Source organism: Herpailurus yagouaroundi, unplaced genomic scaffold (assembly GCF_014898765.1).
Source record: "Herpailurus yagouaroundi ecotype Mexico unplaced genomic scaffold, PumYag 221, whole genome shotgun sequence".
Lineage (NCBI taxonomy): Eukaryota > Metazoa > Chordata > Mammalia > Carnivora > Felidae > Herpailurus > Herpailurus yagouaroundi.
In genome coordinates this window covers 13,404,822-13,431,646 of record NW_024412452.1, presented here as the reverse complement: position 1 = coordinate 13,431,646, position 26,825 = coordinate 13,404,822, and the positions used below count along the sequence as shown (strand labels likewise).

The window sequence follows — 26,825 nt, the reverse complement described above, 5'->3', positions numbered from 1 at the left end:
TTTGGGTCTTCCTGTTATTTTGTGCCCTTTTGGGGTTTCTTTCTACTTCCAGAAATGTGTTAATCAGACTTTTTAATTTCATGGAAAATTCACTGACCAAAAGTTTTGAGCACTTAGGCTCTGTGAGAAGACTTCAGATTGTGTGGCTCGGGCTGACCTCATGTGTTGATCGGAACCGATGCTGGTGTAGCTGCCCCTCTTACCTGTTTCCTGTTCCACACTCGCCCTTGGGTCACTGGTTACCACGCAGTCACCTCTGCTGATGTGGGCGACCAAGATGGCACCCGGTCTCTCCAGCCCACGCTCTGCTGGAAAAGAAGGAGATGGGAGTCACAATTTAATACCACATAGTTGTGGAATAAAGTTGGGCAGGGACAGTGCCATGAGAAGTCACAGAGGTGGTGCCATTCAAGTTGGGCCCTGGAGAAAGTAGGTGTCAGCGAGGACAGGAGCCTAGAGCAAAGGCAGGCGTTAGGAAAAGGGGGCAGCCCCGCAGGGCTGGGGTGTGGCCTGGAGGCCAGAGCACGTGGCGAGCGATGGGACACGTGCAGGGAGGACAGACTGTGAAGGACACATGAGATTTACTGAGAGGAGAGAAGGCACCTGCTTTAGGGCATTAATTTACATTCATTCATTCATTCATTCATTCATTCAACATATAGGGGTTGAGCACCCTCTCTGAGCTGGGCTCTGTCGTAGAGCTGAGGACACATCTGTGGACAAAACACAAAACCCTGACCTCTGGTAACACTTTCTAGTGTCACTGGCTCTGGACCTCAAGTCCCGCCCAGCTAGCCTGATTCTTCTTGCTCCCTCAAGAAAGCACTTGTTCAGAGTCGAGTGGAAAGAAAAAGGTGGCTTTCTCCTTCTTTACTAGGGACCTCCTCTTCTTCAAACCACCTAAAAATTCCAGAAGGTTTCTGTGGGGCCCTGGAAGTTATCCATGATGGTGTACACTCTGCAGGGCTTATGAAAAAAGGATATTTCTGGTGTTTCTACTTGGGAGAAGTAGCCTTTCTCTTCCGCTTTCTCCAAAAAGCATGGGCCGAGCACTGGGCCGGTCTAGGATGTGAGATTCTAGAATCCACCTCTGTGGACTCCAAACTGAACCCACCAGGCAGTGAACCGTCAGCAAATGGACAAAAGCTGTGCTGGCCCACAGCACCAGGCCCCTGCTCACTGTGGCTGAGGGAGAGGAAGCTCTGGGCCGCAGATAATCACGGAGGCAGCTCTCACATAAAGAGCAGCCCCCACAAGATGACAAATCTTATTCCCAAGGTTTCCTGACTTTGCTCGCTCACAGCGGCCTGGTGAAGTGTCCTTCTTTCTGCCGTATGGGTCCACATCACCAAAATGGTCAACTCACGGGTCCTGAGAGCTCTGCCTCCGTGCCTCGGGGAGCTCCGACATCAGCTCTGCTGGTGACTGCGGCCACTGTCCCCGTCTCTCAGAAGAGGATGCAGGCAGAGGGAGGGGAGGCATTTGGCCCCGAGTCCACAGAGCTGGGGGGCTCGAACACCAGAGCCCACCTTCCTTTGCCTCAATTGTTGCAAGAGCAGTGTCAAACTCTAATCAGTTTTCCATACATCGCATTTTCTTTTTTAAGCCTTTGGATGTGGCCGTTTTCCGAGAAGGGGCCTTAGGCCCCAGTTAATGAGGCAGAAACTGGGAACGCACAGGGCAAGTGTGGATCGCCACTGCTAAGTCATCATCCTCACCTCCATCTTAACATCCCTCTCTGCCTCTTGTGAGGAATAACCCCTGACCCTTGAAACTCATGGGGGTCTTGTGACAATAACCCAGCATGCTCCTAGAGGAGGACATTCTGTATAGGACTCGAAGACATTCTTTCTACACCAAGTCTTCTTGGTTGTAGACCCTGTGACATCACTTCATTCAACGTTATTTACTTAACACACTTCCACGTAGGTCTTGGAGTTCCCCTTAATCAAGTGCCACTTTGGTCCACCTCTTAGATGTCACTATGACCTAGATGAGGAGGAACACGGCAACCCTCTCTGTAAAGAGACTCTGGAGTAGCAGCCTCTTGTTCCCATCGCCCACTTGGGCCTTCCCATTAATTAAGGGCATTGGGCTTCCCATGGCTGGGGGCTCCAGAGGCAGGAACCCTGTAGGAAAGCACTGTTCAGGGCTTGACACGGACTAGGTGGCAAGTCGGCCCTCTGCCCACACTGTCCCATGTGGAATTCAGGGGACGTCCTTGTGGGGACCACACAAAGCAGATGGGGCTGCTCACTGACTAGGGGTGAACGCTCGCCCAGAGGAACAGGAAGCTGCATGCTGGAGGAGAGTCACTGACCCCCTTTCAGCAGACAGGGGGGCAGTCTGTGCCAGGCCACAGCTTCCGGGACCCTCCCTCAATGTGCACAAAGGCAGCATCTCTGGTGAAGACAGGCTCAGGATTTAGTGGGACAACTGGGGCAAGAGCCGGGACAGAGCAAAGGGTATAGCCCCAAGGCCAGGACGGGGCTGGTGGACTGGGGACTCAAGGGCTGGAGAGGTTCACTGAGGCGCTGAGGGAAGAGAGAGGAGTCTTTTATCAGATGCTCTCGGCCTGACCTGGGGCAGAGGTGAGCGATGACAATCACGGTAGGGAGCTCTGTGTCAGAAATAGGTCTACCTTTAAGGAAACCAATGGCCTGGGAGAGAAGACACGTGGGAGGGCCTAGAGGACAGAGGAAAGGGAGAAACAGTAGCCCAACCAAACTTGCTGGCCAGGCTGGATGACACCCAGCAGCAGTCCCCAGCCCTGCCCCAGAAGGTCTGGGAGACCCAAACCATCTCCTGGAAAGGTCGCTTAGTTAAAAATGTCTGAGAAATTCTTGCCTTGCCTTACTGATATTCCCATCGCCCAGAAGGGATAGGATGCTGTTATCATGGAGCACTGGAGTGAATTCTGATCAGCAGTGGAATGAGAGATCGTCTGGGGGAATACAATGTCCTTCAGATACCCTGGATGGGGGGTCAAGCACACGGACTCCGGTCAGATGGATCCAAGGGCCAATGCCTGGGGCAATTGTCCTGGGCTCTATGTTCCCGTTCCGTAAAGTAAGGATAATAATAGTATTTATTTCCTGTGGCTGTTGGGGGGATTATGTGAGACAGGGTATGGAAAGAACCTAGCCCCATGCCTGACTTTCAGGAGCATTCAGCACATGGGAGCAATCAGGATTATTTTACCAGCAAGGAGAGAAACCCCGCACTGTCAGAGACATAACTAAGGCTTTCAGAAGACAAAATTCTAACATTCAGAAAAGAAATCAGCCTGGAAGGGAAAATTACATGAGATGGCAGGGAAGTGTTCAAATATGTTGTTCTGACTGTGCTATTTAGACAACAAACAGCAGGCAGGAAGTGGCTAAACTGACAGGAGAGAGAGGAGAGTGACTCAGGGATAGAATATGGCCAAAGGTGGGGAAAGGGGCGTTTTTTTCAGGTTGTACCTCACCTAGATGCTGTTCAAAAAGTCAAAACAAATCCTAAAACCCCTCTAGCTCTGCAAGGCGGCTCAGAGACTCTCAAGGAGAGACCAGGAAGTATAGGACTGGTGAAACCAGAGACACCCTTGCTAAAATGCCTACATTTTGCAGGCACCTAATCAGAAGAGTGGGAGGCGCCTTAGAGACTAGGTCTGCAGGTGTCTTTCCAAAAGCAAATTTAGAACAATAGTAGTTAGAGTGCTAGCCAGTCAACAAAGACTCCACATTTCGACTGTGAACTCTGCAACTGCCAGGGCTGTGACAGTTCTCCACAACTTGGCAATTAAAAGCTTTGGTCAAAGCAGCTGCAGGGCAAGCACAGACCAGCACAGGACACGGAACAGCATGGAGCCTAGAAGAGGCATTAGTGGAAACAGATGGCCAAGAGAGGACTTGGGTGAGGCACTGCTTTCTCTTTCCCACACTTAGATCCCTCAATGATGGGTGAAACCACTTTTCAGAACTCAGAGCAGGAATCTAATTGCTTTTCCTGAAGAATGGGTGTGTGTTTCCTCAGGGAAAAGGTGAATCATTAAATGGATCACCTTTCTCTTATTGCTTAGGCTGCCAGGAAGCTCAGAGCCAAATTCACACCTTGCCTTTAGTAATTATGTGAGACCTTGAGATTTGTATATCTAAATTCCCCCTAGTCTTTTCCCTGACCTTGATTTTTATTTAAAATTTCTTTTATTTTAATATATGTAATTTTGGAAGTCATTTAAGTTCACCTTTGCAGAGAATAGGGAAGACACAGTTGTGTAAGAGTGCTACCTATGTATGATCATAATTTTTTTAAATGTTCTGTTCCTCTCTTCAGCAAGCAGAGAGAAGGGAGGTTGACTAAGCAAAGGGTAAGGTTATTGGGGTCCAGAGTGCGGAGAGGGAAGGTTAGTATGGGTTTTTGTTTTTGCTTTTTTTTAAGCAATGGAAATAAACTTGCCAAAGGCTAGTAGGGAGCTGCATCAAGGCTGAAAGCAATCCTTACTTGTCTGTAGGAACTGGGGCTCCTCTGGGGGTTTCCACAGAGGTTGGAGGCAGCGGCAGAGTTGGCCTGGGTCTGAGTCACCTGTCAGAAGCAGAAGGAACACCACCCTTCCTCCCCAACTCAAGAAAGTTCATTGAATTGCAAGTAAATGAGAAAATTGTTTTCACCCCACTAGCCTGGAATCTGCTCTGTTGTGTATTTCCAAAGAGAAAATCAGTATTCAGTAAATTTCAGTATTAAAAAACTCCTTGTGGTCCCACGGAGATTAAATTAGTGGATGCAGGTCTATCTACAAGAAGGCATCTAGTGGCATGAATGGAACATGTTCCCTAACCCTGTCCCATTCAACATGAACACAATAATTTGGACTCAGGTATGGATGACACGTTCTCCACATCGGAGGATGACCCCAAGGTGGCAAGATGGCACTCAGATTGCCTAACAGAAGCAGGATCCAAAACTTCTTGAGCACTAGCGTGAGGGGGCATCTCAGATAAGTGCATTTGAAGAGATTAAGTGCAGTCCCCCACCCCATCCTTGGCTGTGGACATGCCAGTCCCAGAGGGGAGTGCTACCTACTGCCGCAGGTCAGAGAGGAAAGGGGTCTCAGTGGCCAGTGTCTAAAAGTGAAGGGGCCACCACAGAGTGAAGCCATGGGGAGGTCACTGGGAAGCTGGTCTCCCCCTGTCTGCCCCCAGGATCTCCAACAAACACCATTATCCTTTTAAAACAAACCTCAGATCCCAGCCTTCCTCAGTGCAAAAGGCAGCTGTGGAACTCTCTCAGTGGAACACTAGAGCCTCCTCAGTGGCAAGTACCCACCTGACCTGGCCTTGACCACCCTCCTTGACCTCAGGTCCTGCCGCCCTGCCCCATGGGCTATTCCCTAAACACCCCTGGCCTTTGCACTTGCTACTCCTTCTGCCCAGAATTCCTTCCCCTGACACCTCCGTGGCTTTCTCCTTCCTTCACTTCTGTCTTTGCACAGAGGTCACCGTATCCACGAGGCCCCTGACCCCCTCTGTATAAAACTACACACCCCTCCTCACTTTCTACCCACTATCCCTGTCATCCAGACTCATCTTTTCGTACCACAGGACATTGTTTTGTCTGTCTGATATTAAAATGGGATTCTACAAGAGCAAAGACACAGCTCTCCACACCGGTGGCGCCCCGGTACCTACACCCATGCCTGGCACACGGCACGTTCAGCTGTCCACATTTGCACACAGATGGACAAGGAAGTGAATAGGAGCAAGAGACAGACTTCAAGCTCACAGCTGAGGCAGGATGAGAGTCTCTGGGGCCATGTGGCCCAGAGGGCAGATGGTGAAACACGGTGAGTGAGGGGTTCACTACAAATGAAGGACTTTATCACGGGCAGGGTCGGATGAAGGAGGGCAGAGTGCCACGGAAAGTACCTGTGCTTTAGAATAATCCACACGACTTGGTCAAAAACAAAAGCAATTTGGTAGAAAACAATCTGGTTTGAGAACAAGTTGGTAGGAGTGCGGGGAACAATTCAGCCCAAAGGACAATTCGGTGGAAAAAGATAGTCCACATCATTTTTCAAAAATGGGGATTTGGGGGTGCCTGGGTGGCTCAGTCAGTTAAGCATCTGACTTGGTTCAGATCATGATCTCACAGTTCATGAGTCCGAACCCATCATTGGGTGACCATGAGCCCCACTTTGGGTGAGCCCCACTTATCTCTCTCTCTCTCTCTCTGCCCCTTGCTCACTTGCACCTGCTCTAAATAAATACACTAATTAATTAAATAAAAAGCTTAAGATTAACTTTTTTAAAATGGGATTTTGATGTAGAATGGAGGTGGCATGCATCATTTTGTACCATCTCAAGTATTTTGCCTTCCATTTCTAGTTAATATTCTAGCAGCCTGTCTTAATACTGTTCATTTTTAAAAATGTATTGTGAGGCACTCCTGGGTGGCTCAGTCAGCTAAGCATTGATTCGTGACTTCAGCTCAGGTCATGTTCTCAAGGTTTGGGAGTTCGAGCCCCACATAGGGCTCTGTGCTGACAGCACAGAGCCTGCTAGGGATTCTCTGTCTCTTCCTCTCTCTCTGCCCCTCCCCACTCTCTCTCAAATAAATAAACATTTTTTTAAAATGTATTGTGAAAGGCCATGCACATAAAGGTGCAGAGAACATAAATGTTCTGATTAGTGAATTATTGTAAAGTAAATGCCCACATAAACCCCATCCACTCAAGAATCAAGACACTGCTGGCCTCCAGATGTCCCCAGATGCCCTTCCCGACACATCATCACAGCCACCCTGCTTCTGTTGAAAGTATATACTTTCTCTTGCCTTTAGAAGTCTGCCTCAGTGTGTATCTCTACACACCGTGGCTTCATTTGGCCTATTTGTTTTGGATTATTATCTAAATGGAATCACACTGCACATGTTGGTGTCTGGCTTCTTCCACTTACCATTATGGCTGTGAGGTTTGTGTGTTCTGTGTGGCTGCTTTACATTCCAGTTCCTCACTGTGTTGTGAGGTTTGTAATGGCAAAATGTTGAAAACAATCTGAATGTCCAAGATAGGGGATTAGTTACACAAAGTATGGAGAAAATACTGTGTCATCCTATTTTTGCTGAAAAGGAAGAAAGAAAAAATAACAGAGTAGAAGAATGAAGGAAAACGCATCCCTGTAAATGTCCATAATAGAGAAAGGTCTGGAAGAATAGGTCATGTCTGACCTTGGGAGGGGGGTGGCAAGTGGAGTTTCTTTGTAGATTTCTGGATTGACCTAATTTTCTGGTTTTCCCATAATGAACACTCACTCCTTTTGTAAAAACACCAAAAGCAAATTACTAAAAGGAATTTAAACAATGAAAAAAATTAACCAAAAAATCCGAAATTTGGGGGGGCCGTTTAGGGGAGTTCTTCCTCCCAGTTTATTCTCAGCCAATGATGTCTCTTCTACTTGTTTGGTAATTTTTATAAATTTTTACAAATTGGCAAAACAACAAAAAAAAAGTTTTCCAACCACAGTGAACATGTTCGGAAGTTTCACAAATACCTTACATACTGTTTAGTTAACCAAGACCTATTTATTGAACATTTCAGCTTTTCACATTCATTTCCTCCCACTTTGTCTTTCCTTGCTCTATTTATAATAGATGAAAACAAATTCGTTTTTACCAAGTCTTTGTGTGGACTGCCCCAGCAGAATGAATTGAACATTCTGGAGTAAGAGGGGCTTAAACTCTAACTCAGCTCAGCTATTTACCATTTGAGCAATGTTGAGCCAACTAACCTCCCCCAATGTCAATTTTCCCATCTGTCAAATGGAGATAAAACCTACATTCCGGGGGGGGGTTGTAAGACTTAGAAAGAAACTGCCAAATCAGCAAACTGTGAGTTACCTCAGGCCAGTTTCTCAGCCTTGGCACTGCTGTTGACATCCAGGCCTAGAGGATTCCACATTGGGGGACCACTCTGTGCATTGTGGGAGGCTTAGCAGCAGCCCTGGCCTCTATCCACAAGATGCCCAATGGCACTGCCCCCCACACCTCTCTGAAGTCTGTGACAAGCCAAGAGGTCTTCAGACATTGTCAAATGTTCCCTGAGGGGAAAAACCACCCCTATTACCTCAGAAATTGGTCCCCCTTCCCCACTGACCCTGCTTATTAGCCTCTTCACCCTGTACCTGGGCCATTGCTGTCTCCCCAACAGACAACCCCTTCCATCCGGTCTTATGCCTGTGCCCCTTCCACAGGATGCCGGAATGCACATCAGAGCAGGACATGAAAACAACAGTGTGTGCTTTTGCTCCAGGTTCTTCTCCTGACTCTTCCATCTCAGGCAAGTAGCCTGGCCTTTTAGGGTTTGCTTATGTTCCTGGGCTAAAAGCCAGTGTTACCTGTAAGATATGGTACTTTTCCTCCCCAACTTTTGTATCTGCCTAAACCCATGGATGAGAATCTGTCCGAGCTCCCTGGACAGGGAGGTGTGGGATGGGCTCAGGTGCATATGAGATGAGGAAGACAGATGTGCCACAAGGGATGGATGGTGGTCAGTCTTGGAGTGAACAGGCACCCATATGTCATTCAGTGGCCTCACCCTAAAGAAGTGGCAGGACATCACAGGGAGGGGCTGCCTGGTGTCCCTAGGAATGCAAGACCTGAGACCCAGGCTGCTAGTACCCCTGAGCCTAGCACAGAAAACAGCACAGCCACGTGGCCTAAAGGGATCACGTGAACAGGACATGGGCATCTCCATGATAACAGCATACCAGGTGTCCATGACTAGCCTCCCCTCTCCCCACAAGGCTTCAATGCTGCATAAGGTTCTGAGAAGGCCCCCAAAATGACTGAGACTTCTCAATAGTCTAGATGTAGTCAGCTTTAATTTTGGAAAAAACATTTTAAACTGTCATTTCCCACACATCTCTGCGTTTGTGAATTGGGGCTCAGATGCATCACTCATGGAGATGTCATGTTAACTGCCTCCCTATAACACTTCCACAGCTCCCCACTACCTAAGGATGAACGCCCTGATTGCACACAGTAGAGGAATCAGGTGCTCACTCTCCATGCTGGCTCCTAGCGTGTTCTGTCCCAGAACAGACATCACTAATCGATCACAGCATCTTTCTGGCTGTGTCTGAACACAGGCAGGACCAGGATGCTTTGCAGCACCACCCACCAGACAGCTGCACGGATCTGGTTGGTACTAGAGATGAAATCAAGTATTTTCTCTACTTTAGACCTACATCCACCACCACCTCTCTCTCTCTCTCTCCCTCTCTCTCTCTCTCTCACACACACACACACACACACACACACACACACACACACACACACCCTTTACTGCTTCTTGAATTGGGATATACCATTGGCACATTTATGTTTTTTTCCAAAAATAATTATTATATTTATAATGTACTTCTTAACTGAGTGCATCTTAAAGCTGAAGGAATCCATCATCAATTATTCCTGGCCTTCTGGAGCCACCTCAAAAGTCATACAAGACCCTCCATGCCTGGTTCTCTGTCCCCCCATCCCCAATCACTCGGTTAGCCAGCCCAGCCCCACTGATCCTTGCTCCCTTTCCTCACCCTCCTCCCCACTTCTTCTTGGGAACAGCCACTTGTCTTCAGCTTATAGATCTCCTCTGTGAAGCCCTTCCTGATCCCCACCATGTGACCTTGTGCTCCCAGCCCTGCACAGATGGGAGTGGGGAGGGGACACAGCACGGAGCCACTCTGAGGCCTGGGGTTCCTTTACAGAGCTGCCTCCTTCCTCAGACTATAAATCCCCGGAGCTCAGGGCTCACTTCGCACACCTCCTAGGGTAGGAAGATGCTCTAATAGGAGCCCAGAGAAGCGGGGCGAGGGGAGGCAAGGCTGGCTGAGGACAAGCCTCACAGATGGCATGTGCTTTGGAGAACTGCCCCACTCCAGGCTGGGGGAGGCTGGCCCACAGTATGTGAGCAGGCAGAACTTGAGAGCCAATGTGTGAACTCACATGGAAGAACACAGCAGCTAGTTGGAAGAGGTGGTAAGCGTGGCCTGACCAGAGTTTGCCCTCCTTACAGCCCAGCCAGGGAAGCCACATTCATTACCTGGATTGCTTGGCAACAGTGGACTCTGGATAGGACAGTGACTGATGGAACTAGAGCATGTGGTGGCATCAGCTGACAGCTGCCTCAGTAGCTCTTCAGTGGCTGGGGACCAGGTGGGCAGGCCAGGTGACTCCTCTGGGGCATGGAGGCCAGCTACTCCCTCAGCACTGCCACAAGACGTATGGCCTCCAGTCTCTAACTCCAGCTGCCCTAACAAACACCTTGTGTCCTCAAGACAAACTAATACCTTCAGGCTGACACATAGGGCCTCACACACCTGGGAGCCTTAGGTCTCCTTAAGATGACTGCAGTCTGATTTCATAATTTATTTTTCTTATTTGCTGCCAAGGACCACCCACACCTGAGTAGGTGATTAATAAGTGGTTGCTTATAGGTTTGTTTTTCAGAGTCATATGTAGGTTTGTTTTTCACAATTCTGAAACTACTTTCTGGGTATTCTAACACTAAGAAAGTAGGTCACTTGGAGTCAGATTTCTCATTGGAGAAAGAAGTTCCAAATGTGGAAAGGGAGAAGGTTAGAATAAACCCTATGGTTCTAGGTTGAAATTGGAGGTATCAGTATGAACTCATTTTTAATACAGAGATAGAAACACATAGAGATATACTGTTGGTTTTTTGTTTTTTTTTCCCCCTTAGATCTGACCATCCCAGTAGCAATGTAATAGAAGGGTATCCCAGTAACAAGGAACACACCTAACACCCAGATCCTGGTTTCTGAATATCAGACTCCACCAAAAGGAACAAGGGCTCCTTGGAGAAATGGCCTATTCCAAGGCTGGTACAGCGAAGATACAAGATGAATCTGGAATATCTCATTACAGAAAAGAAGTAAGGGCCCAGATTATGATGGGGATATGGCCCAAGAAGACAGAAGCCAATTTGAAGAGGTTCCCAAGGCCAAATCTAAAATAATTTGAGTGCCAAAATAATGGTAGTAACCAACCATAACTCATGGAATAAAATAAGAGTCTGAGTCTATGATGACATGAATAATAGACAGTAAGGGAAAACTCAGAGTTGAAGGACTGCATATAAATGTAGGGAGAATTGGAAACATCATCGGCAGATGAAGATCATCCATGGATCTAGTGGTTAAGTCTGACAAGACAAGAAACAAGCTATTTGTATAGTCTCACAGGATCAACCCAGAAAACATTAATTATACACAACAAAATAGTCTACAGTGGATAAACCTGGGCAGACACTTTGACCAATGGATTTAAGTCATCACCAGTAACGAACCAACAGGCACCTCGAGGCTCCCGATGTGCACTGGGAAGGACACATCATCACTTTTCTGGGCATTCCCACCAAAAATGCATGACCCGAATCTAAGCCCAAGAAAGCAGCAGTCCGCCAAAGGTAGATTCATGTTCTACAAAATAACTGACCTGGCCTCTTCATAAATGTTAAGGGCATGAAAGACAGACTGAGGATTCATTCAGGTTAAGGAGGCCAAAGAGGCATGGCAACAAATGCAGTGTGTGGCTGGACTGAGTCCTGGACCAGAAAACAGTGGTCTTCTTTTGCTATAAAGGTCACTGTTGGGATAATTGGAAAAATGTAATAAGGTCTGCAGATCAAGTAAAAACAGTGGTATACCAACGTTAGTTTCCTGATTTTGATCACTGTATTGTGGTTATGTAAGAGAATCCCTGGTTTTTTAGGAAACAGACACTAAAATCTTTAGAAGTAAATGCATATCATATTTGCAATCTTCAAACAGTTTATACACATCGATACAGACAAGGAGAGAATGAGAAGATAAGATTAACTGGTAAAATGTTACTATTTGGGGAAACTAGGTGAAATGGATGGAAATTTTTTGTACTGCTTTTGCAGCTTTTCTGAAAGTCTGAAATTATTTCAAAACCAAAGTTTAAAAGTAGAATAAATGTTTGCTGGATAAGGCATGAGGAATTATGTAGCATAGTGTGGGGAATTAGTAGCCATTTAGGGTGTGGTGGTCATTATTTGAGAAGTGGGTACCTTGCAGGAGCCATGAGTTGCCCCTTAACTAGATTGTTCTTGGCCAGAGCTTTTCAAACATTCCTGTGCATGAGAATCACCTGGCAAACTTGTTCAGTGGAGGCTCAGGTGCAGGTCTGGGGGGATGGGTAGAGATTCTGCATTTCTAACATGGTCCGGGGGCCACTGATGCTGCTTTTCTGCTGGCCCGGGTGTCACCCTTTGGGTCACAAGGGGGCATAGACAGGTGGGATGTCGACCACAAATTCTGCAGCCTGGCTGCCCGGTAGGACCCTGAAGAACCAGCTTTAATTGATCCTCCCAGGTGATCCTAATGTGCAGCCAGTATTAAACCTTTACAACCTTCCCTGTCTCCTTCCCGTCATCTCAAATTCAGACCCTAAGTCTGAATAGTACCCTAGCTTCCAGAGCTACACTCGCCGCTGCTGCTGTACTCCCATCACACACTCAGAAGCTGGAAGGGTCTTTCTGATCCTCCACGGTTTAAATGTTTGTGTGCAGGTTACGCACAAACTCCTCACAGGCACAAAGCCCTCTGCGATGTGCCCACAACCTACTTTTCCTAGCTGCTCTCCAGGGCTCCCCCCTTGATGCTCTTCTCCCAGAGGCTCATGTCACCGTCTTGCAGCTCAGGCTCCACCTTCACGTATTTGCATTTGTAACCACACACACAGCATTTGTCTCAGGTCTCTGGCCCCCAATCCCCGTCCCAGGTTAAGAGCCACCGCTTAGTTCCTTCCTCCATGGGAGCCTGTGCTTCAGAAGTCACCGATTTCCCCTCTGGCTGGACCCACCTTGGGGCTCATTTTTCTCCGTGGGAGAGAGCTGGTGGCTCAGACCGGCTCCCCTCACTCAGAACAGGGGAGCAAGCATCTCTGCAGCTGAGATACAGGTGACCCTGTTCCTGTTCACATAGGACGGGGCTCAGCAGCTGCTGTACCTGGGGAAGGGCAGAGCAGGGACAACCTGGGTGTTGGCCGGGAGTTCCAACCTGGCACCCAACTCCCCATCCCCTGTCCACCTCCCTACCCTCCCACGGCTCACCCTCCCTCCTTCAGCCCCGCATGTGCCTTGGATCTGAAGGACCTGAAGGAAAATAGGTCACAGGGAGGTGCCCCCTGGGTTGTCCCCTAGAGGGGAGGGCTTGGCCTAGGAGAGAAGCCACATTTGTTAGGAGCTGAAAACCAAACTTGAGAAAGGGACCTGGGAGGCACAAGGAGACCATCCCCTTCCCCAGTCCTCCTACCTCCTTCTGGAGTTCTCCCACCTCCACAGCCAGGCCTCTCACAGGGCACCCCCTCTCCAGGCCTCACTTCACCGGAAAAAGACTTCCTTCTGATCCAGCACCGCCCACCGCCTCACGTGCCCTGAGCCTGGAGCCAATTCCTTTTAATACGCTTGGCTGCGCAGGGATGGGCTGCAGTAATCATGAGGATTAGGGCTGCACCTGGGCCTCAGTTTCCAGGAGAATCACAGCTGGACTCTGAGAAGGAAGCAAGCACCCCTGGCTCAGAGCAGCTTCAGGAGGGCCAGGGTCAAGTCCCCAGGGGCTTCTGAGAAAAAAAGACTCATCCCTGCCTCTGGCTCCTGCTTAGCTATTTGTCTCTCCCCTGGGGACGGATGTCTGGGTGGAAACTTCCAGGAGACGCTCATCCCACCCTCATGAAGGGAAGATGGCCTTCATCTTCAACAGCTCTTGACGCTTTGCACCCTTGGTCTCCCTGCAGATCTTTTCGCCTGGGTGTTTCCAAATTTCCAACCCTACTGAGTTCCAAAGAGAGAGGCAGAAACCTGGGAGCAGATATGAGGTAGAGCCCTAAAAGAGATGAACAGCCCGTTCCCAGATCTAGGAATGTCCTCCCCACTTCATCCCATCTCTCTCGTTTCGGGCCCCAAGTCCCTCCAGGAAGGAGCCGTCCTCCTGATGCCAGAGCCCCCACTGCTACCTGCTTCTCTGTCCTCCAGACTCCCTTGGGCTGCCCCGTGCAGGTCAACACTTGTCCCCTCACCTTTCTGCCTCCAAGGCCGCCTCTGTTTCCCCGGTGGCTGTAAGAACTATTTGCCAGGCAGGTACTTGCCCACTTGTTTACAATAACCATAATCTTCCTATCTCCAATCAGCACCTCACAAATAACTTTAGGGTCACTCTTGGGGATAAGAGGCAATTTGGATGCAAACATATTGGAGTTTGAAATAATTAGAGGAATTATGGAAGAAATAAGTAAAAATTTTTGAAACTGAGGCTATCTTAGAAAATCCAAAACATATATACAGTCACTGTGTATATATTCTCTTACATCTCCAGGCTAGTCACTCACTGACTAGATCTTCCTTCTCTTTGACATTTTCTCCCTGTTGTACCCAGCCTCTCACATCCATTCCATTCATCCCCAGTCAACACATTATGTGGTTTTTCCATGAGTCAATTTTTATTGGTTTTTGAAGTAATGAATTATTGGCATAAGGCTCGATGGGTTTCAAAGCAATGACAGAAGGAAACTACATCATACAGGTAGGTGGGAAGACCCAACAGGAAAGAATCCCAGAGTAGCTGTGACCCTCATCCGCAAGCGCTGGGTCTTGCCTGTGAGGATCTTGCAGCCAGGACCCAGCCCAGCTGAAATAAACTGCATGCACCTCAAGATGACTGAGCCATAACTCAGGGGATCGATCTGACGGGGTGCCCCAGTTCTCTCTCCAAGACAATCACTTCTAGCCTTCTTGGAACCTTCTTCCAGCCTTAAATCTTTGGCAGCAATAACCGCTTGACCACCACGAGGACTCTCCCTCCCACTGAGATGGCCAGCCTGTTCTCCCTCACCTGTGCCTTTTCAGATAGAAGCCTCCCCCACCAGCGGCAGTTTAAGGCCCCTGCAGAAAGAGGAGGAGGCAAAACCCAGAGGGCTGGCAAAACCCAGTGACCCCAGTGAGGATATCTGCCCTTCCCCTCCATTGTGGTGGGTCTTCCAACCAATGTTTGGGGGGTAAAGAAAAGGGGGCTTCTCAGTAGGAGAGCTGCTGTCCCCCCTCCCCTGAGGAGGGCTCCTCCTCTATGAGCTCCAGGTCGAACTCATCTTCCAGGGACCCTCCAACAGGCAGGAGCCGGAACTTCTTCCCCTTCAGGGTGCACGTGCGATGCTCGAAGTCCAGGACGGCATTGTGGTCCTGGAGCACATCGGTACCAATGATGGCTTCTTCGGCACTTGCATTGGCCACTAGGAACTCTGCCTTCAGCTTCAGCTTGCCCAGGGACACCACTGTATCCCAAATGCCCAGGATCTTCATTTCAGCCCCATTGGCCACTTTTACCACATTCTCAAAGGGCCGCAGAGTGTCCAAGTCACCATCTGTGACCTCCTCCCACAAGTTGGGGTGGACCACAGAGACCTGGGCCCCCGAGTCCACCAGGAACCTCACGGGCACTTTGCCAATTTTCCCCTTGAGGTAGTAGCCCTTACCCATGCTGTTGGCAAAGACGATCTCCTTAGGCAGGTGGCTGTGGGTGGCCTCGGGCCCCCCGAAGGCCTTCAGGAGGGTCTCTTTCACAGCCCCATAGTCTTCCTGGTCCTTGGGGCTGAGTCCACTGTAGACCTCCAGGGCATCTCCCCTGAGGGACTCTTTCAGGAACCTTAGTTTGGTGACATGGTCCCAATGGTTGAGGTCATTGATGGCCTCGAAGCGGTGCAGCCAGAGGTGTGGGGCTACGTTGGCTCCATCAAAGGGCTCCGGGATGAAGGCATGCTCCTGACGGCCCTCCCGGCTCCTGGCTCCACTCTCAGCCATCCCTCTGCCCTCCTCTGGAACTGCAGCAGCAACCCACACCAAGTAGAGAAAACCACAGAGCAGTGTCGGCGCAATCACGCTGGAGAACAAGGCCTCTCTAAGCAGAGTGTTGTTTGGTGCCCGTCTGGGGCAGGCAGAAGGGACCGGCGCAAGCTGGCTGACTGACTGCTGGACACAGAGGCAGGCAGCTGCAATAGCCTGCTCACTCTGCAGAGGCTTTTTGATGCCTAGCCTGGGCCCCCAGGGCTCCCCATTCTCCTTTGTTCTGGAAGCCCCGCCCTTGCTCATCCCCGCCCTCCTGCCAGCATCCTGCCCAACGAGCAGGATCAGTGCCTCACCCTTCTGCATCCATCCTGGGACTGGTACAGGGCAGCCCACGGTGCAAGAAAGTCCATCCTCAGTCAGAGGGGACCTACTCAGGTACCCTCCCCAGCCTGTGTCCCAGAATATACAGATGAGGACACGGAGTATGTTATGACATCCAGGTATCTGTCCTCAGCTGGAGAGGGAAGAAGGAGGGGAGGCAGCGACCAAAGGCCCATCAGCTTCTAGGCTGAGGAAGCCCCTTTTCCCTCAACCCCAAGTGACCACTTTGAATGGCTAAAGAAAAGGCACATGCATTCACTAGGCTCCTACTTTGTGCACAGCACGGGGTGGGTAGGTGTTTTTCCTACATTCTAAACCAAGCTTGGAATCCCATAAAATTCTCCAGAGAGGCAGAGAGAGGACAGTCCCAGAATCAACAATGCACAGAGATTGTTTTTTAAATGAGGGGACACACACACAAGCATTTGCCATGAACTCAACTGCTACAGTCATTTTCCCTCATTCATCACATCCGATCCAGAGTCAGCACTTTGTGGGGGACCAGACCTCAGCCAGAGCAACCTTGTTAAGGCCCTAAAGTGGGTTGGTGCCAACCCTGAACTTCTGGGAGGGTACACCGGGATCCAGATGGGCTCCAGTTCTGGGCAGACCCCATCCTCTATGCCACTAGTATTGTCTCCTCCCCTCCTGTTCCCTCTCACCTTCCAGGAACTTTCTAAGAGAGCCCCTTCCCCAAGTGCTACAGCCCTCCTTCTCCCCCCTCACCTGCTCATTCATGGAAAGAGCAGCCAGAGAATCTCACTCCCTTATGTTCTGAGAAGGGGAAATGTCCACCATGTTGGCAAAGCCAGTGGTGAGGTTCTGGAAGGCTTTGGATGGAGGAAGTTGGCTGTGTGATCTCTTGCTGAGGAGGGCAGGCTGCCTTGGGCCACCCCAGGGATTCCCAGAAGGCAGATCTGTGAGTCCTAGGGTTGGGGCCAGTCTGTGCAGAGAGACTGGGGCTATGGAAGTGGGGGGGAGGACCCACTTTCATGACCCCATTCAAATGGTCAAGGGGTCAAATGAGCCCTCCATGGAGTCTTCTACTCTGCCTCTCACATGTGTGCCCACTCCCGGCCAAGCATGTGTTGCCGTGCGGTGTGCTGGGTCATTCGTAACTCTGTCTCCTGCAATGACGTGGAGTGTGACGTTCACAGAAACCAGACACATATGACCATCTCCATCCCCCATAGAAATTTACTCTCAGGTCAGCAGGTGTTCCCTGCTGGTCTCCAGGCCTGGCTGAGTGCTGTCACCAAACAGGAGGGATTAAGACAGGAAAGGAGCAGGAAAAGCAGAACACCTGTAGCTCTGGGCTGTTTTTCCTGGCCCAGAGCCTGTTTCTCATCGGCTCCCTGTACCATTCATCACCCAGTGTCTGGCTGACTCCCAGAGGACCCTGGCCCCAGTCCTGCCTCTGGACAGTCCCAGGGTCCCTGGCCATACAGAAAGATATGGCCCTGCTGCTCTCTCAGCCCCTTCCACCTGACACAGTGAGCTAGCAGAGAGGCAGCTGGGTCAACACCTCTCATCACAGCTGCCTGGCTAAGTAAGGTGGGGCCCTTGTACCATTCCAGAAGCCCAGAGGAGGGAGAGATGGAGTCACTGGGAAGGAGTCAAGTACAGGTGGGTCTCTGAGAAGATTGCACAATGAAAAACCTGCACCCAGAGAAATGGCCTGGCCACAATACCAGGAAGCCCCTTCTACAAGTGGACTTTTGTGGATAGATTCCCAACCCCTGGGATGGGTGTTGTGTTGTTCTGTGGTTCAGGGAACTGACCTAGTGGCTTCCTGGCTACCTGGTGTTCATCACCCTGCACACCTGGTCTCCTGGAAGTGGGAGTGTGTGTGAGGCAGCTGCATGTGACTGCGGGAGGGGAGAGGCAGGGTGGCTTGTCAGATGGCAAACTGCTAGATGCCCCAAACTAGGGCTTGTCAAACCATTGTGGTTGGCATGGAGTCAGACTTCCCCACTGCTCCAGATTAGAAATAGGTAGTCCCTGGGCCTTGGGCTGTGGCACTTCACTTGACTAGGTTTGCTGTTCACTTTGGCAAAGTCATTTCACATCCATCACCTCAGCAGCATCATGGTAAGCCGCAAGGCTGACCAGCCAGCCTTCCCCCAGGACTGAAGCACAAGGAGCATGAAGGGCTAAATGGCCTGTCTCAAGCCTGGGCTCATGCACTGTCCAGTGCGTGCATAACATTTTGCAATACAGCCAGGGAAGTGGGAGTCTGGGCTCAGAGAGGCATGCGGATGGGTCCTGGGGGCTTGTGTTGTTGACGGCCTCTGGTGGGGACAGTGAGCTAATGGGAAGTGAGAGCTGGCTGTTAAATATTCAAGAATTCTGTAAGTCAGTTGTTAAACCAGTGGCAGCTTGAAATTGGACTTAGTGGGAGTATTTACACCACAGACATTGGAAGATTCTTAACAAGGGCTTTTTTTTTTTTTTTTTTTTTTCCTGGAAAGCCAGCTGGTCATCACACCCCTGCATGGGGGCCTTTGTCACTCCCTCTCTCTGGGGCAGGTCAAACCCCATGGCCAGTGATTAACAACTTTATCGAAATCTCTACTCCTGCTCAATCTCTTGGGCGGGAATCCCCTTTCTTGCCTACCTTGCCCTGTACACTTGCCCAAACAACCTTTACACTCCTGGGTCCTTTGGCTTAAGGCCATTGGCCTTCCTCAGGGAGGCCCTCCAGGCATTCTGTTCACACAGTCCCATCTGGAATCCCCAGGACAGAAGACCACAGGAGTCTCATGGTTACTAGGGGAGCTGGAAGGGCTTGAGTTTAGGGACCGGTCTCTGGCTAGGATCAGGAACATGGTGAAGTAACTTCTCAAATTCCCTTAACCCTTGGGAGAAACCATACCTGGAATATCCCCAGGTATGAGTGGAATACCCCACTCAAGGACCTTGGAATTGCTATACTAATGCTACAATGATGAGTTAAACCAGCTGGGGCAGGCCAGGTGCCATTGCCTCCTCCCAGAACCTAGGAAATCATCGCTAATTATTGACAAGTATAGGTATTGGGGCGGGAACACCCTCTTTATTATCCATTAGCATCTCCTGAGTGTGCTCTGAAGCAGGCACACCATACTTAACTGGAGAGGAGGTAAATCAGGGCAATAAACAGGAAGGACTTAAGGAGTCCCCACCCTCCACACCCCCTCACTGAGAATTCGGGGCTGTGAGCTCTGCTGCCCCAGTGCTGCCCCAGCAGAAGCTGATCCCCTTTGCCATCTCTTCCCCACAGGTAGTTGTGCTATGTGGCACAAGATCAGTAGAGGGCCCATCAGGGCTCCCAGGAACTGAAGCCGTTGGTGGGCAGTGGGGGGTCTTGGAGGGGGCGTGCACATCCCCAGGAGACTATTTTTAGCGAGAAGCAGAGAGACACCTGATGGTACCCGTGATGAGGTCCAGACTGAAATGTAAGGAGGATCAGGAGATGCGCAGGCCACCTGCTATAGCTCCTCTCTGGGCTGCCTCTGGCTAGCACCATACACTCCCCAAATCACCCCAGGAACTAGATGGGGAAAGAGCAAAGGGATTCAAGGGCTTACCAAGGTAGTAAAGGAAGGCTGAGGGGAGAAAGGAGGTGCACACTCTCTAGCCAAGGATCGTGGGTGTTCAACCTACAAAGTCACATGGGGCTCCGCGCTCAGAAAGGCCAAGCTCGGTTTGACGTGCTGCTGCAGCTGTCTTGAAATTCCCAGTAATTTTGAACAAGGGGCCCTATGCTTTCATTCTGCACCAGATCTTGTAAACTATGTAGCTGGTTTTTTCTCCAACTGATCTGACGGAGACTTCTTTTACATACACACACACTCACACACACACACACACACGACACAAACATATACATACACACACATACCCCTTACCTCACACCACACATATATAGGCTATCCACAAAAAAACACTCCCTGCACCCTGTACACACATTCTGTAGTCCAAAACCTATACCATCCATACACAGTCACACTACAGTTCTTATTTCAAAACAGCTAAGAAATTGTGCAACTTGCATATAGAATTCAGCTCCCACCTTTCATTTCACAGATGTATTTGCACACACATTTACACTGAGTATTAAAATCATATTTATTAGAGGCATCTGCTGTTTATTAGCCTCTGGGCACACTTGTTAGCTCAGAGAACTAGACAGGTCCCCATCACCATGGCTTACAAGCTAATGAAAACAGGATACAGATGTTTAACAGCCCCTTTTGAAGAGTTTAAGACTGACATGTATATGCAGACTGACCATGTGAAGCAGTCCCAGTCACAGCCATGCCACTCTGAAAGTGGGTCATCCTGCCCTCTGCCTCCCCCTGACTGTGTGAGGCCAAGGACATGATGTCCTCCCTTCTTCCTCTCGCTGGGTACTCACCACCATGAGCTGGGCCCCGACTGCCTGCCCCACTCCTGCACAACCCCCCCAGCCTAGGCTGAGGCCTGGGCCCTGGGGTTGGTGTGGGTGTGTGCATGTGTAGGGTGGGTGGCACAGCTCCTAGGAGCAGGGGCCACAGCTGCTGCTGGCACTTTGCTTCAGTGGGGCATGGCAACAGGTCTTCAAGCTGAAAAGAAGGGCAAAGATGTGAATTCTGCACAAAAATCTAATTAGGGATTCAGATCAGAGACCAAGAGGGTCTGGTGGGCTCTGACCAAAGCAGGGCATATGGGGAAACCCAAGACACCAGCAGGTTCCTATTTCCAAACCACAAACCCTCAGACTACAAACACCACTGTTTGGAGCAGAAACTACCCAGCACTCACACCAGTCATGGCCAAAAGTACTTAGGAAAGATAGTTTTTCCTTGACTGGTCCCCCTTCTTGGTCCCACTGCCCTGACTAAACGGTACTTCTGCCTGTAGGCCCCTTCCCCAGTTCTCCACTGTTCCAGATTGATCTGAATTGCCCTCCACCCTCCTTTGCCATCCAGTTCAGAAGCCCTCTAAGAGGAAGTCACCCAGCTTAGCCCACCAGTTGAACCCACTCTGTCAACAGGCAGCAAGATGTCTGGTGCCAATCGTGGAGGGTCCCGAAGAGTTGTGGAGGTGTTTAGGGAACAGCCATCTCAGGCCCCAATGCTACTGCCAGTCCTCCAGGCCCAGGGTTGGGGCCAGGCCAACCAAGAGTTAGAACAAATTGCTGGCTAACTCCCTAGAAGTCCAACGTGCCAAAAGCGGTTCTTTCCCTGTTTTTATCTTTCAATCAAATATGAGTATCACTTAAGATGTTCTCAAGGCCTCCCTGCTCCCCTCCTCACAGCCTGGCCCTCCCAGTTGGGTTCCCACCTTCTTCCCAAGTCCTGATGTCCCCACCCTAAACCAAGCCCTCATCTCTTCCTGTTCTGATTTCTGCCACCCTCACTCTGGGCCTAGGCGTTCCACCTGGCCAGAGGGCCTGGCTCTAAGGAAAGACCCTCTGCAGACCCCTACCTCTTCTCCCATCTCCATGGTCCCCTTCACTTAATTGAGCGAGAGAGTAGGACTTGTAAGACAGTCTAAACAGCTCTGGGGGCATTGGCCCACTTGTGACAATCGCCCCTGAAATTTATGAAATGTTCGGGCAATCAAAATATACAGATTGGGTATTCTCCAAATACAATTGGGCTTCTAATGACACCAGGAAACTTGGTTTAGAGCTAGATACATAGAGGACTTTGGTCCAACTTAAAATACCTCAAAGACAGCTTTGAACTGATCCTGAAATAGTTTTAATTACTGCTAATGATAATTGGTATTGTGAACAATGCAAAGCCTCAGAGCAAGGAACTGCTTCTTGTGAGTCCACTGCCAACTTAGATCTGCTCCCAACTTACAGAAGACAGGGGGACAAACAGGGGGCACCTTCCCTCTGGCATGTTGAAATGGTATCTTTTCTTCACCATCTGGAAGAAGTAGGGGGAGGCAGGAAAGGGAAGGAGGGAAAAACGGCAGAGCCCTAACATGTATAGAAATCCCCAGGTTATTGGTAGCGGCAGTAACATACATTTATTGGCCACCTATTGTATTCTAGACACCATGCTGGTGGGTGTAAATTAATAAAAGGCAAGAGTCTGCAGCATAGATGGGACTGGGCAATGCCAAATAAATGGGCTGATTCAGTTCCATACATATTTCTTGAGGCCAGCCGTGCCTTATGTTGAGATGAATCAGCGGAGCCCTACCCTCAGAGAGTGCTCAAGTGAGTTGGGGAGAGAGGCTCAGACACAGATGTCCCAAATCCAGAGATGAGTGTGGGAGGCAGGCAAGATGGTGGTTCAAGGAGCACTGGACAACTCATCCCACAGAAATCAACCAATATTACCCAAGAAAAACAAAAATGAGAGGAATGTTAAGAGGAAACCTGAATTAGCACTGAAACCAAGGAATGAGGGCACCCACAAACCACAAACTTGGATCAGTTGTTGCTCTCTGCAGTCTCTGTGGAGGGCTTCGGGGGTGAGGGTCCTGGGACTGAGCCAGTTCATATGGACACACCAATCAGGAAGGTTTTGAGGAATGGGGTTATTTTCTGGGTAAAAGAAGTCCAATTAGAAATATGTACATAAGGGGCACCTGGGTGGCTCAGTCAGTTAGGCATCTGACTTCAGCTGAGGTCATGATTTCGTGGCTTGTGAGTTCGAGCCCCACATTGGGCTCTGTGCTGACAGCTCGGAGCAGGGAGTCTGTTTCAGATTCTGTGTCTCCCTCTCCCTCTGCCCCTCACCAATTCACACACACTCTCTCTCTCAAAAATAAATAAGTGTAAAAAAAAAACAGTTATCTTTTAAAAATATATGTACATAAAATCACAGAAAAAAAAGACCAGAAGGAAATACACCAGAAGAGTGATAGTACTTACTTTGGGGTGGTAGGGTCATGAATGATCTTAATTTTCCTCTATATACATTCTGAGAATATATTCTCTAATAAGAAAAACATTATTTAAAAATAAAGAAACTTGTCTTTGCAATTTCTGTAAGCTTAAAATTATTTCCAAATAAAGTTTTCAACCAGGGATATATGGGAAATCTCTCTGTAACTTCTGCTCAATTTTGCTGTGAACCTAAAACTTCTCTAAAAAATCTATTAAACAATTTTTTTAAAGTTTTTAAAAAAGTACTTACGGGGGGGGTCATACAATAATACTGACAACCATTATAACACTGAAGTCTAATGATAAGAGGGTTCGTTTGAGTTTCCCACAACTTTTGGGCGTGTTTGGAAATTTTCCACAGTAAAAGGTAAATTAAGTAAACTAAAGCTCTGTGCTAAGACCCTCTCCAGCCTGGTCTGCCCAGTTCTCGGCCCAGAGCCTGCATTCTAGATGTCACCGGTCCAGGGCACCGGAACCACTGGTCCCCCGGGACTGGCAGTCTCAGCTGTGAGTGTCTCAGGATCCCTGCTCAGCTGCAGAGATTCTCAGCTGACTCTTGCCAGCAGGAGTGGCCTGCACACTGGGCCCCAGGCTGTGGGCTCAGCACACAGCCCTGCTCCTCCTCAGTCCCTTCCCTTTCCCCATGGCAACAACACCAGCCTTGCCCCTAGCACACCAGAGGCATGCCCCTTCCTGCCTGTCTGCCCACCTGCCCACCCAGCCTATTGCAGGTCTCTCTGTCTTGTCATGGGTTCCCCTCTCTCATCCAAGTCAACGTGCACCCGTGTCTCACATCCTAAAAAAATAAACCCCTCACGTGGTCTTGGTCTATGACCAAGCACTCTCCTTGGTCAATGACTCCTTCTTTCCTTCTTTCCTATTTCTGGAAAGGCTGGCCTACACTCAGGGCATTGGCATGTTGATGGTGGGGCACACAGGGCTGAAGCCCAGCCCGCATCCTCTGGCCAGGCCTGCATGCTGGGATGAGGGGGTTAATCTGCCTGGAGGCAGGGGACCCCTTTCTGATTTGCACAAAGGTGCAGCCCTGCTTCCTCCCTGCCTCACTGTGTTACCCCACTCTCTCCCAAAGCCTCTGGCTCCTGCCCCACCACCCACCTCTGCACCCTTGATGGTGCATCACTGGCCTCCCAAATGGCCACATCCCATGGCTCCTTCAGGGAATTTGGTTTTCTGAAGCATTTGCATGACTGGTTTTCCCCCTAAGTCTTTTCTGCCCCATTGGCTCCTGGGACCCAAATTTCTGGATCTTGTGCCTCAAAGACCACTCCCCCAGTCTCTCATGAGCTCCTTTCTCCCTGAGGCCCCCTTGATAGTGCTTTCTCCTCACTCTGCACTCTCCCCAGGCTGTATCCCTGGCCTAATCTCTCTGCTCTATTCCAGCTGTCCATTGTCATGCCCACCTATAGGTGCCATTTTCTTTTCTTTTCTTTTCTTTTTTTTTAGTAATCTCTACACCCAACATGGGGCTTGAACTCATGACCCTGAGATCAAGAGTCGCACACTCTACTGACTGAGCCAGTCAGGTGCCCCTTTCAACAGTGAACATGTTATCTTGTCCCTCGGACCCTCTCGGCCCCCCGTGTTCTTTTTCTGGGCAAAAGGTACCATCACCCAGCAAGTTTCCTGAGTCAGCCACAGTGGGGGTCACCCTTGCCTGCTCCCTTCTCTCAGTGCCCAATCCAATCATGGACGGGTGGCCAAGTTCTGCTGGCTCCTCCTGAGTCTCCCCCCTGCACCCCCACTGCCTTCCTTCAGGGCCAACTATTGCAGTAATGGTCCTACAGGTCTCCTCTCCATTAATCTACTCTCCTCAGGCTGCCAGAGTCCTGAGATGTAGGAACACTCATGTCATCCTTCTGCTCAAAATTCCCCCATGGCTCCTCATCCCAAAATAAAATCTCAACTTACAACACAGCACATGAAGTCCTCCTCCCTAATTCATGCTCCACCTATACCAAGTGGCTCATGGTTCCCCAAACATGATGGGCTTTCTTGTGCCTCTTTATAAGATCCTCACTTGACCAGGCTTTTTCCACATGCCTGTTGTTCTGGCAAACCCCAACTCTCCTCATCTAAGGCACTGCCACCTCTGGGAAGTCTCCCTGATTTCCCTGGCAGACTTATGGGCTCTGTCCCCTAAGCTCCTATCACAGGTACTACAACTCTTATGCTATCTGCAAGTCCCCAGTGGCATGACCCAGGCCCTCTTGGAGTTGGACACACAATCTAGGCATGAAAGTCATGGTCTTTCTCACTTTGCTAATATTGTTCCCTCTGCTCATCCATAACCTGGACGTCCTCCAAACCCAGCTCACCTTTGCTCGTTTCCCAGGAAGCACTACCTGCTCTTCCTCAGCAATCACTCTCCCCGTTACACTTGGAACACCAGGCCTGGCAATGTCATCTTTATCTGCAGACCAGTGGCACTCAAACATTTTTATTTACCGTGATCATAGAAAGACATTTTCCATCATACGCTAGTACAAACATGCATTATAATATATGAAATATACAACTAAATGAAACAAAAATGTATTTACTACATGTAATATAATCTGATATCTTTTATTTCACTTGACTTCTTTTTCTTTTTTTTTAATGCTGGTAATGACACATGTAATTAAGTTCCACAAACCAGTCCCCACCTACCATCTGAAACCTCTGCTACAGCCAGCAGGGATCACTCAGGGTTTCTAGCAGAGGAGCAATGTGATTAGAAGGATGGGTTAGAACAGTGCTTCTCAAGTGTTCTAAGGGGAAGGACTGATTTTCTAAGTTCCCAGTCTGCATGTACTTTATGTTTTAAAAGTACAATAAGAATGAGTTATTAGAAAACAAAGTAACGAAGAAACTTACAAAATGCAAGCCAATTCATTATCATTAGCTTTCAGTAGACACTGTGGAGTGGTGGCAAGAATGTGCTGGCTGGCGAACACCAGACGGGCCACAGGCTGAGGAGGCTTTGCCAGTACTTTTGATGCCCTGAAACCCTTGCCAAGTGGCTGGCCACACCTACCCTGCCGATCTCTGTCCTGAAGAGATTCCTATTTGCATAGTCTAAGGGGCTTTGCCAAGGAGAGATGTGCCACTGTGCAAGCTCCTGCCTTGTCAACAGAGCCTAGCTGCCTCAGTTTGCATCCTGACTCAGCCGCTAACTGGCTCTGGGCCTTGGATAAAGGACTTAACCTCTCCCAGCGTTGATTTCCTCCAGGATTGTCCTGGGAGATAAAATAGCAATCCTCACTGCAGGGCTTGGCCTATGGCCAAAATCTAGGTCACTCCCCCACCTTGTAACCCACATGGTTACAGTTCTGCCACTATGGTCATCCCCTGGCTTCCTGAGTCAGCCTCATCCTCCCAGGTCCCTTCTCTGTGTCCTTCACTGATCACTTGGGCCAAACCTTCACCCCGCCTCCGTTCCTCACTTGTCTGCCTCTCACTCTCAGGACACAGCTTGCATCCTACTTGGCAGAGGAAATAGTGAAGCCCAGCTGCCTCCCACCCCAGATTCTCCTCACCCCTGCATCCTTTCTCAGAACTCTCTACCCCTCCAGCCTAATCCCTGTACCTAAGCCTCACTTACCCATCCCTCCTCTCTCCATTGATGGAAGCGTCTTTCCATCGATGAGTCCCTCCCTCTTCTGGGAATCTTTCCAAAGCGTCCAATCTGGTCTCTGGTCTCTCCTCAGCCTAAGG

The 26,825-nt window shown here is 49.5% G+C and overlaps 1 protein-coding gene across 1 annotated transcript; it reads right to left on the bottom strand.

Annotated features, from left to right (window-relative positions):
• Nucleotides 1-14,492: 14,492 nt before the first annotated feature.
• Nucleotides 14,493-25,564, bottom strand: ASPRV1 (aspartic peptidase retroviral like 1). The gene is made up of 3 exons (XM_040458311.1): nt 25,445-25,564; nt 20,634-20,820; nt 14,493-16,362 (listed from the first exon to the last, which is right to left on the bottom strand). The coding sequence occupies exons 1-3, from the start codon at nt 25,562-25,564 to the stop codon at nt 15,089-15,091; spliced, it is 1,581 nt and encodes a 526-aa protein (XP_040314245.1). The 3' UTR covers nt 14,493-15,088.
• Between the last annotated feature and the right edge of the window lie 1,261 nt (nt 25,565-26,825).

Excerpts from the sequence above, each read along its gene's own strand:
- ASPRV1 (XM_040458311.1), bottom strand. The coding sequence starts at position 25,564 with ATGTTTGAGTGCCACTGGTCTGCAGATAAAGATGACATTGCCAGGCCT. Across the intron at positions 20,821-25,444 it reads TTCCTGGGAAACGAGCAAAG|CTTGAAGACCTGTTGCCATG; the intron begins GTGAGCTGGGTT and ends CCTTCTTTTCAG. Across the intron at positions 16,363-20,633 it reads TCGGGGCCCAGCTCATGGTG|GACAGATACCTGGATGTCAT; the intron begins GTGAGTACCCAG and ends TCTCCAGCTGAG.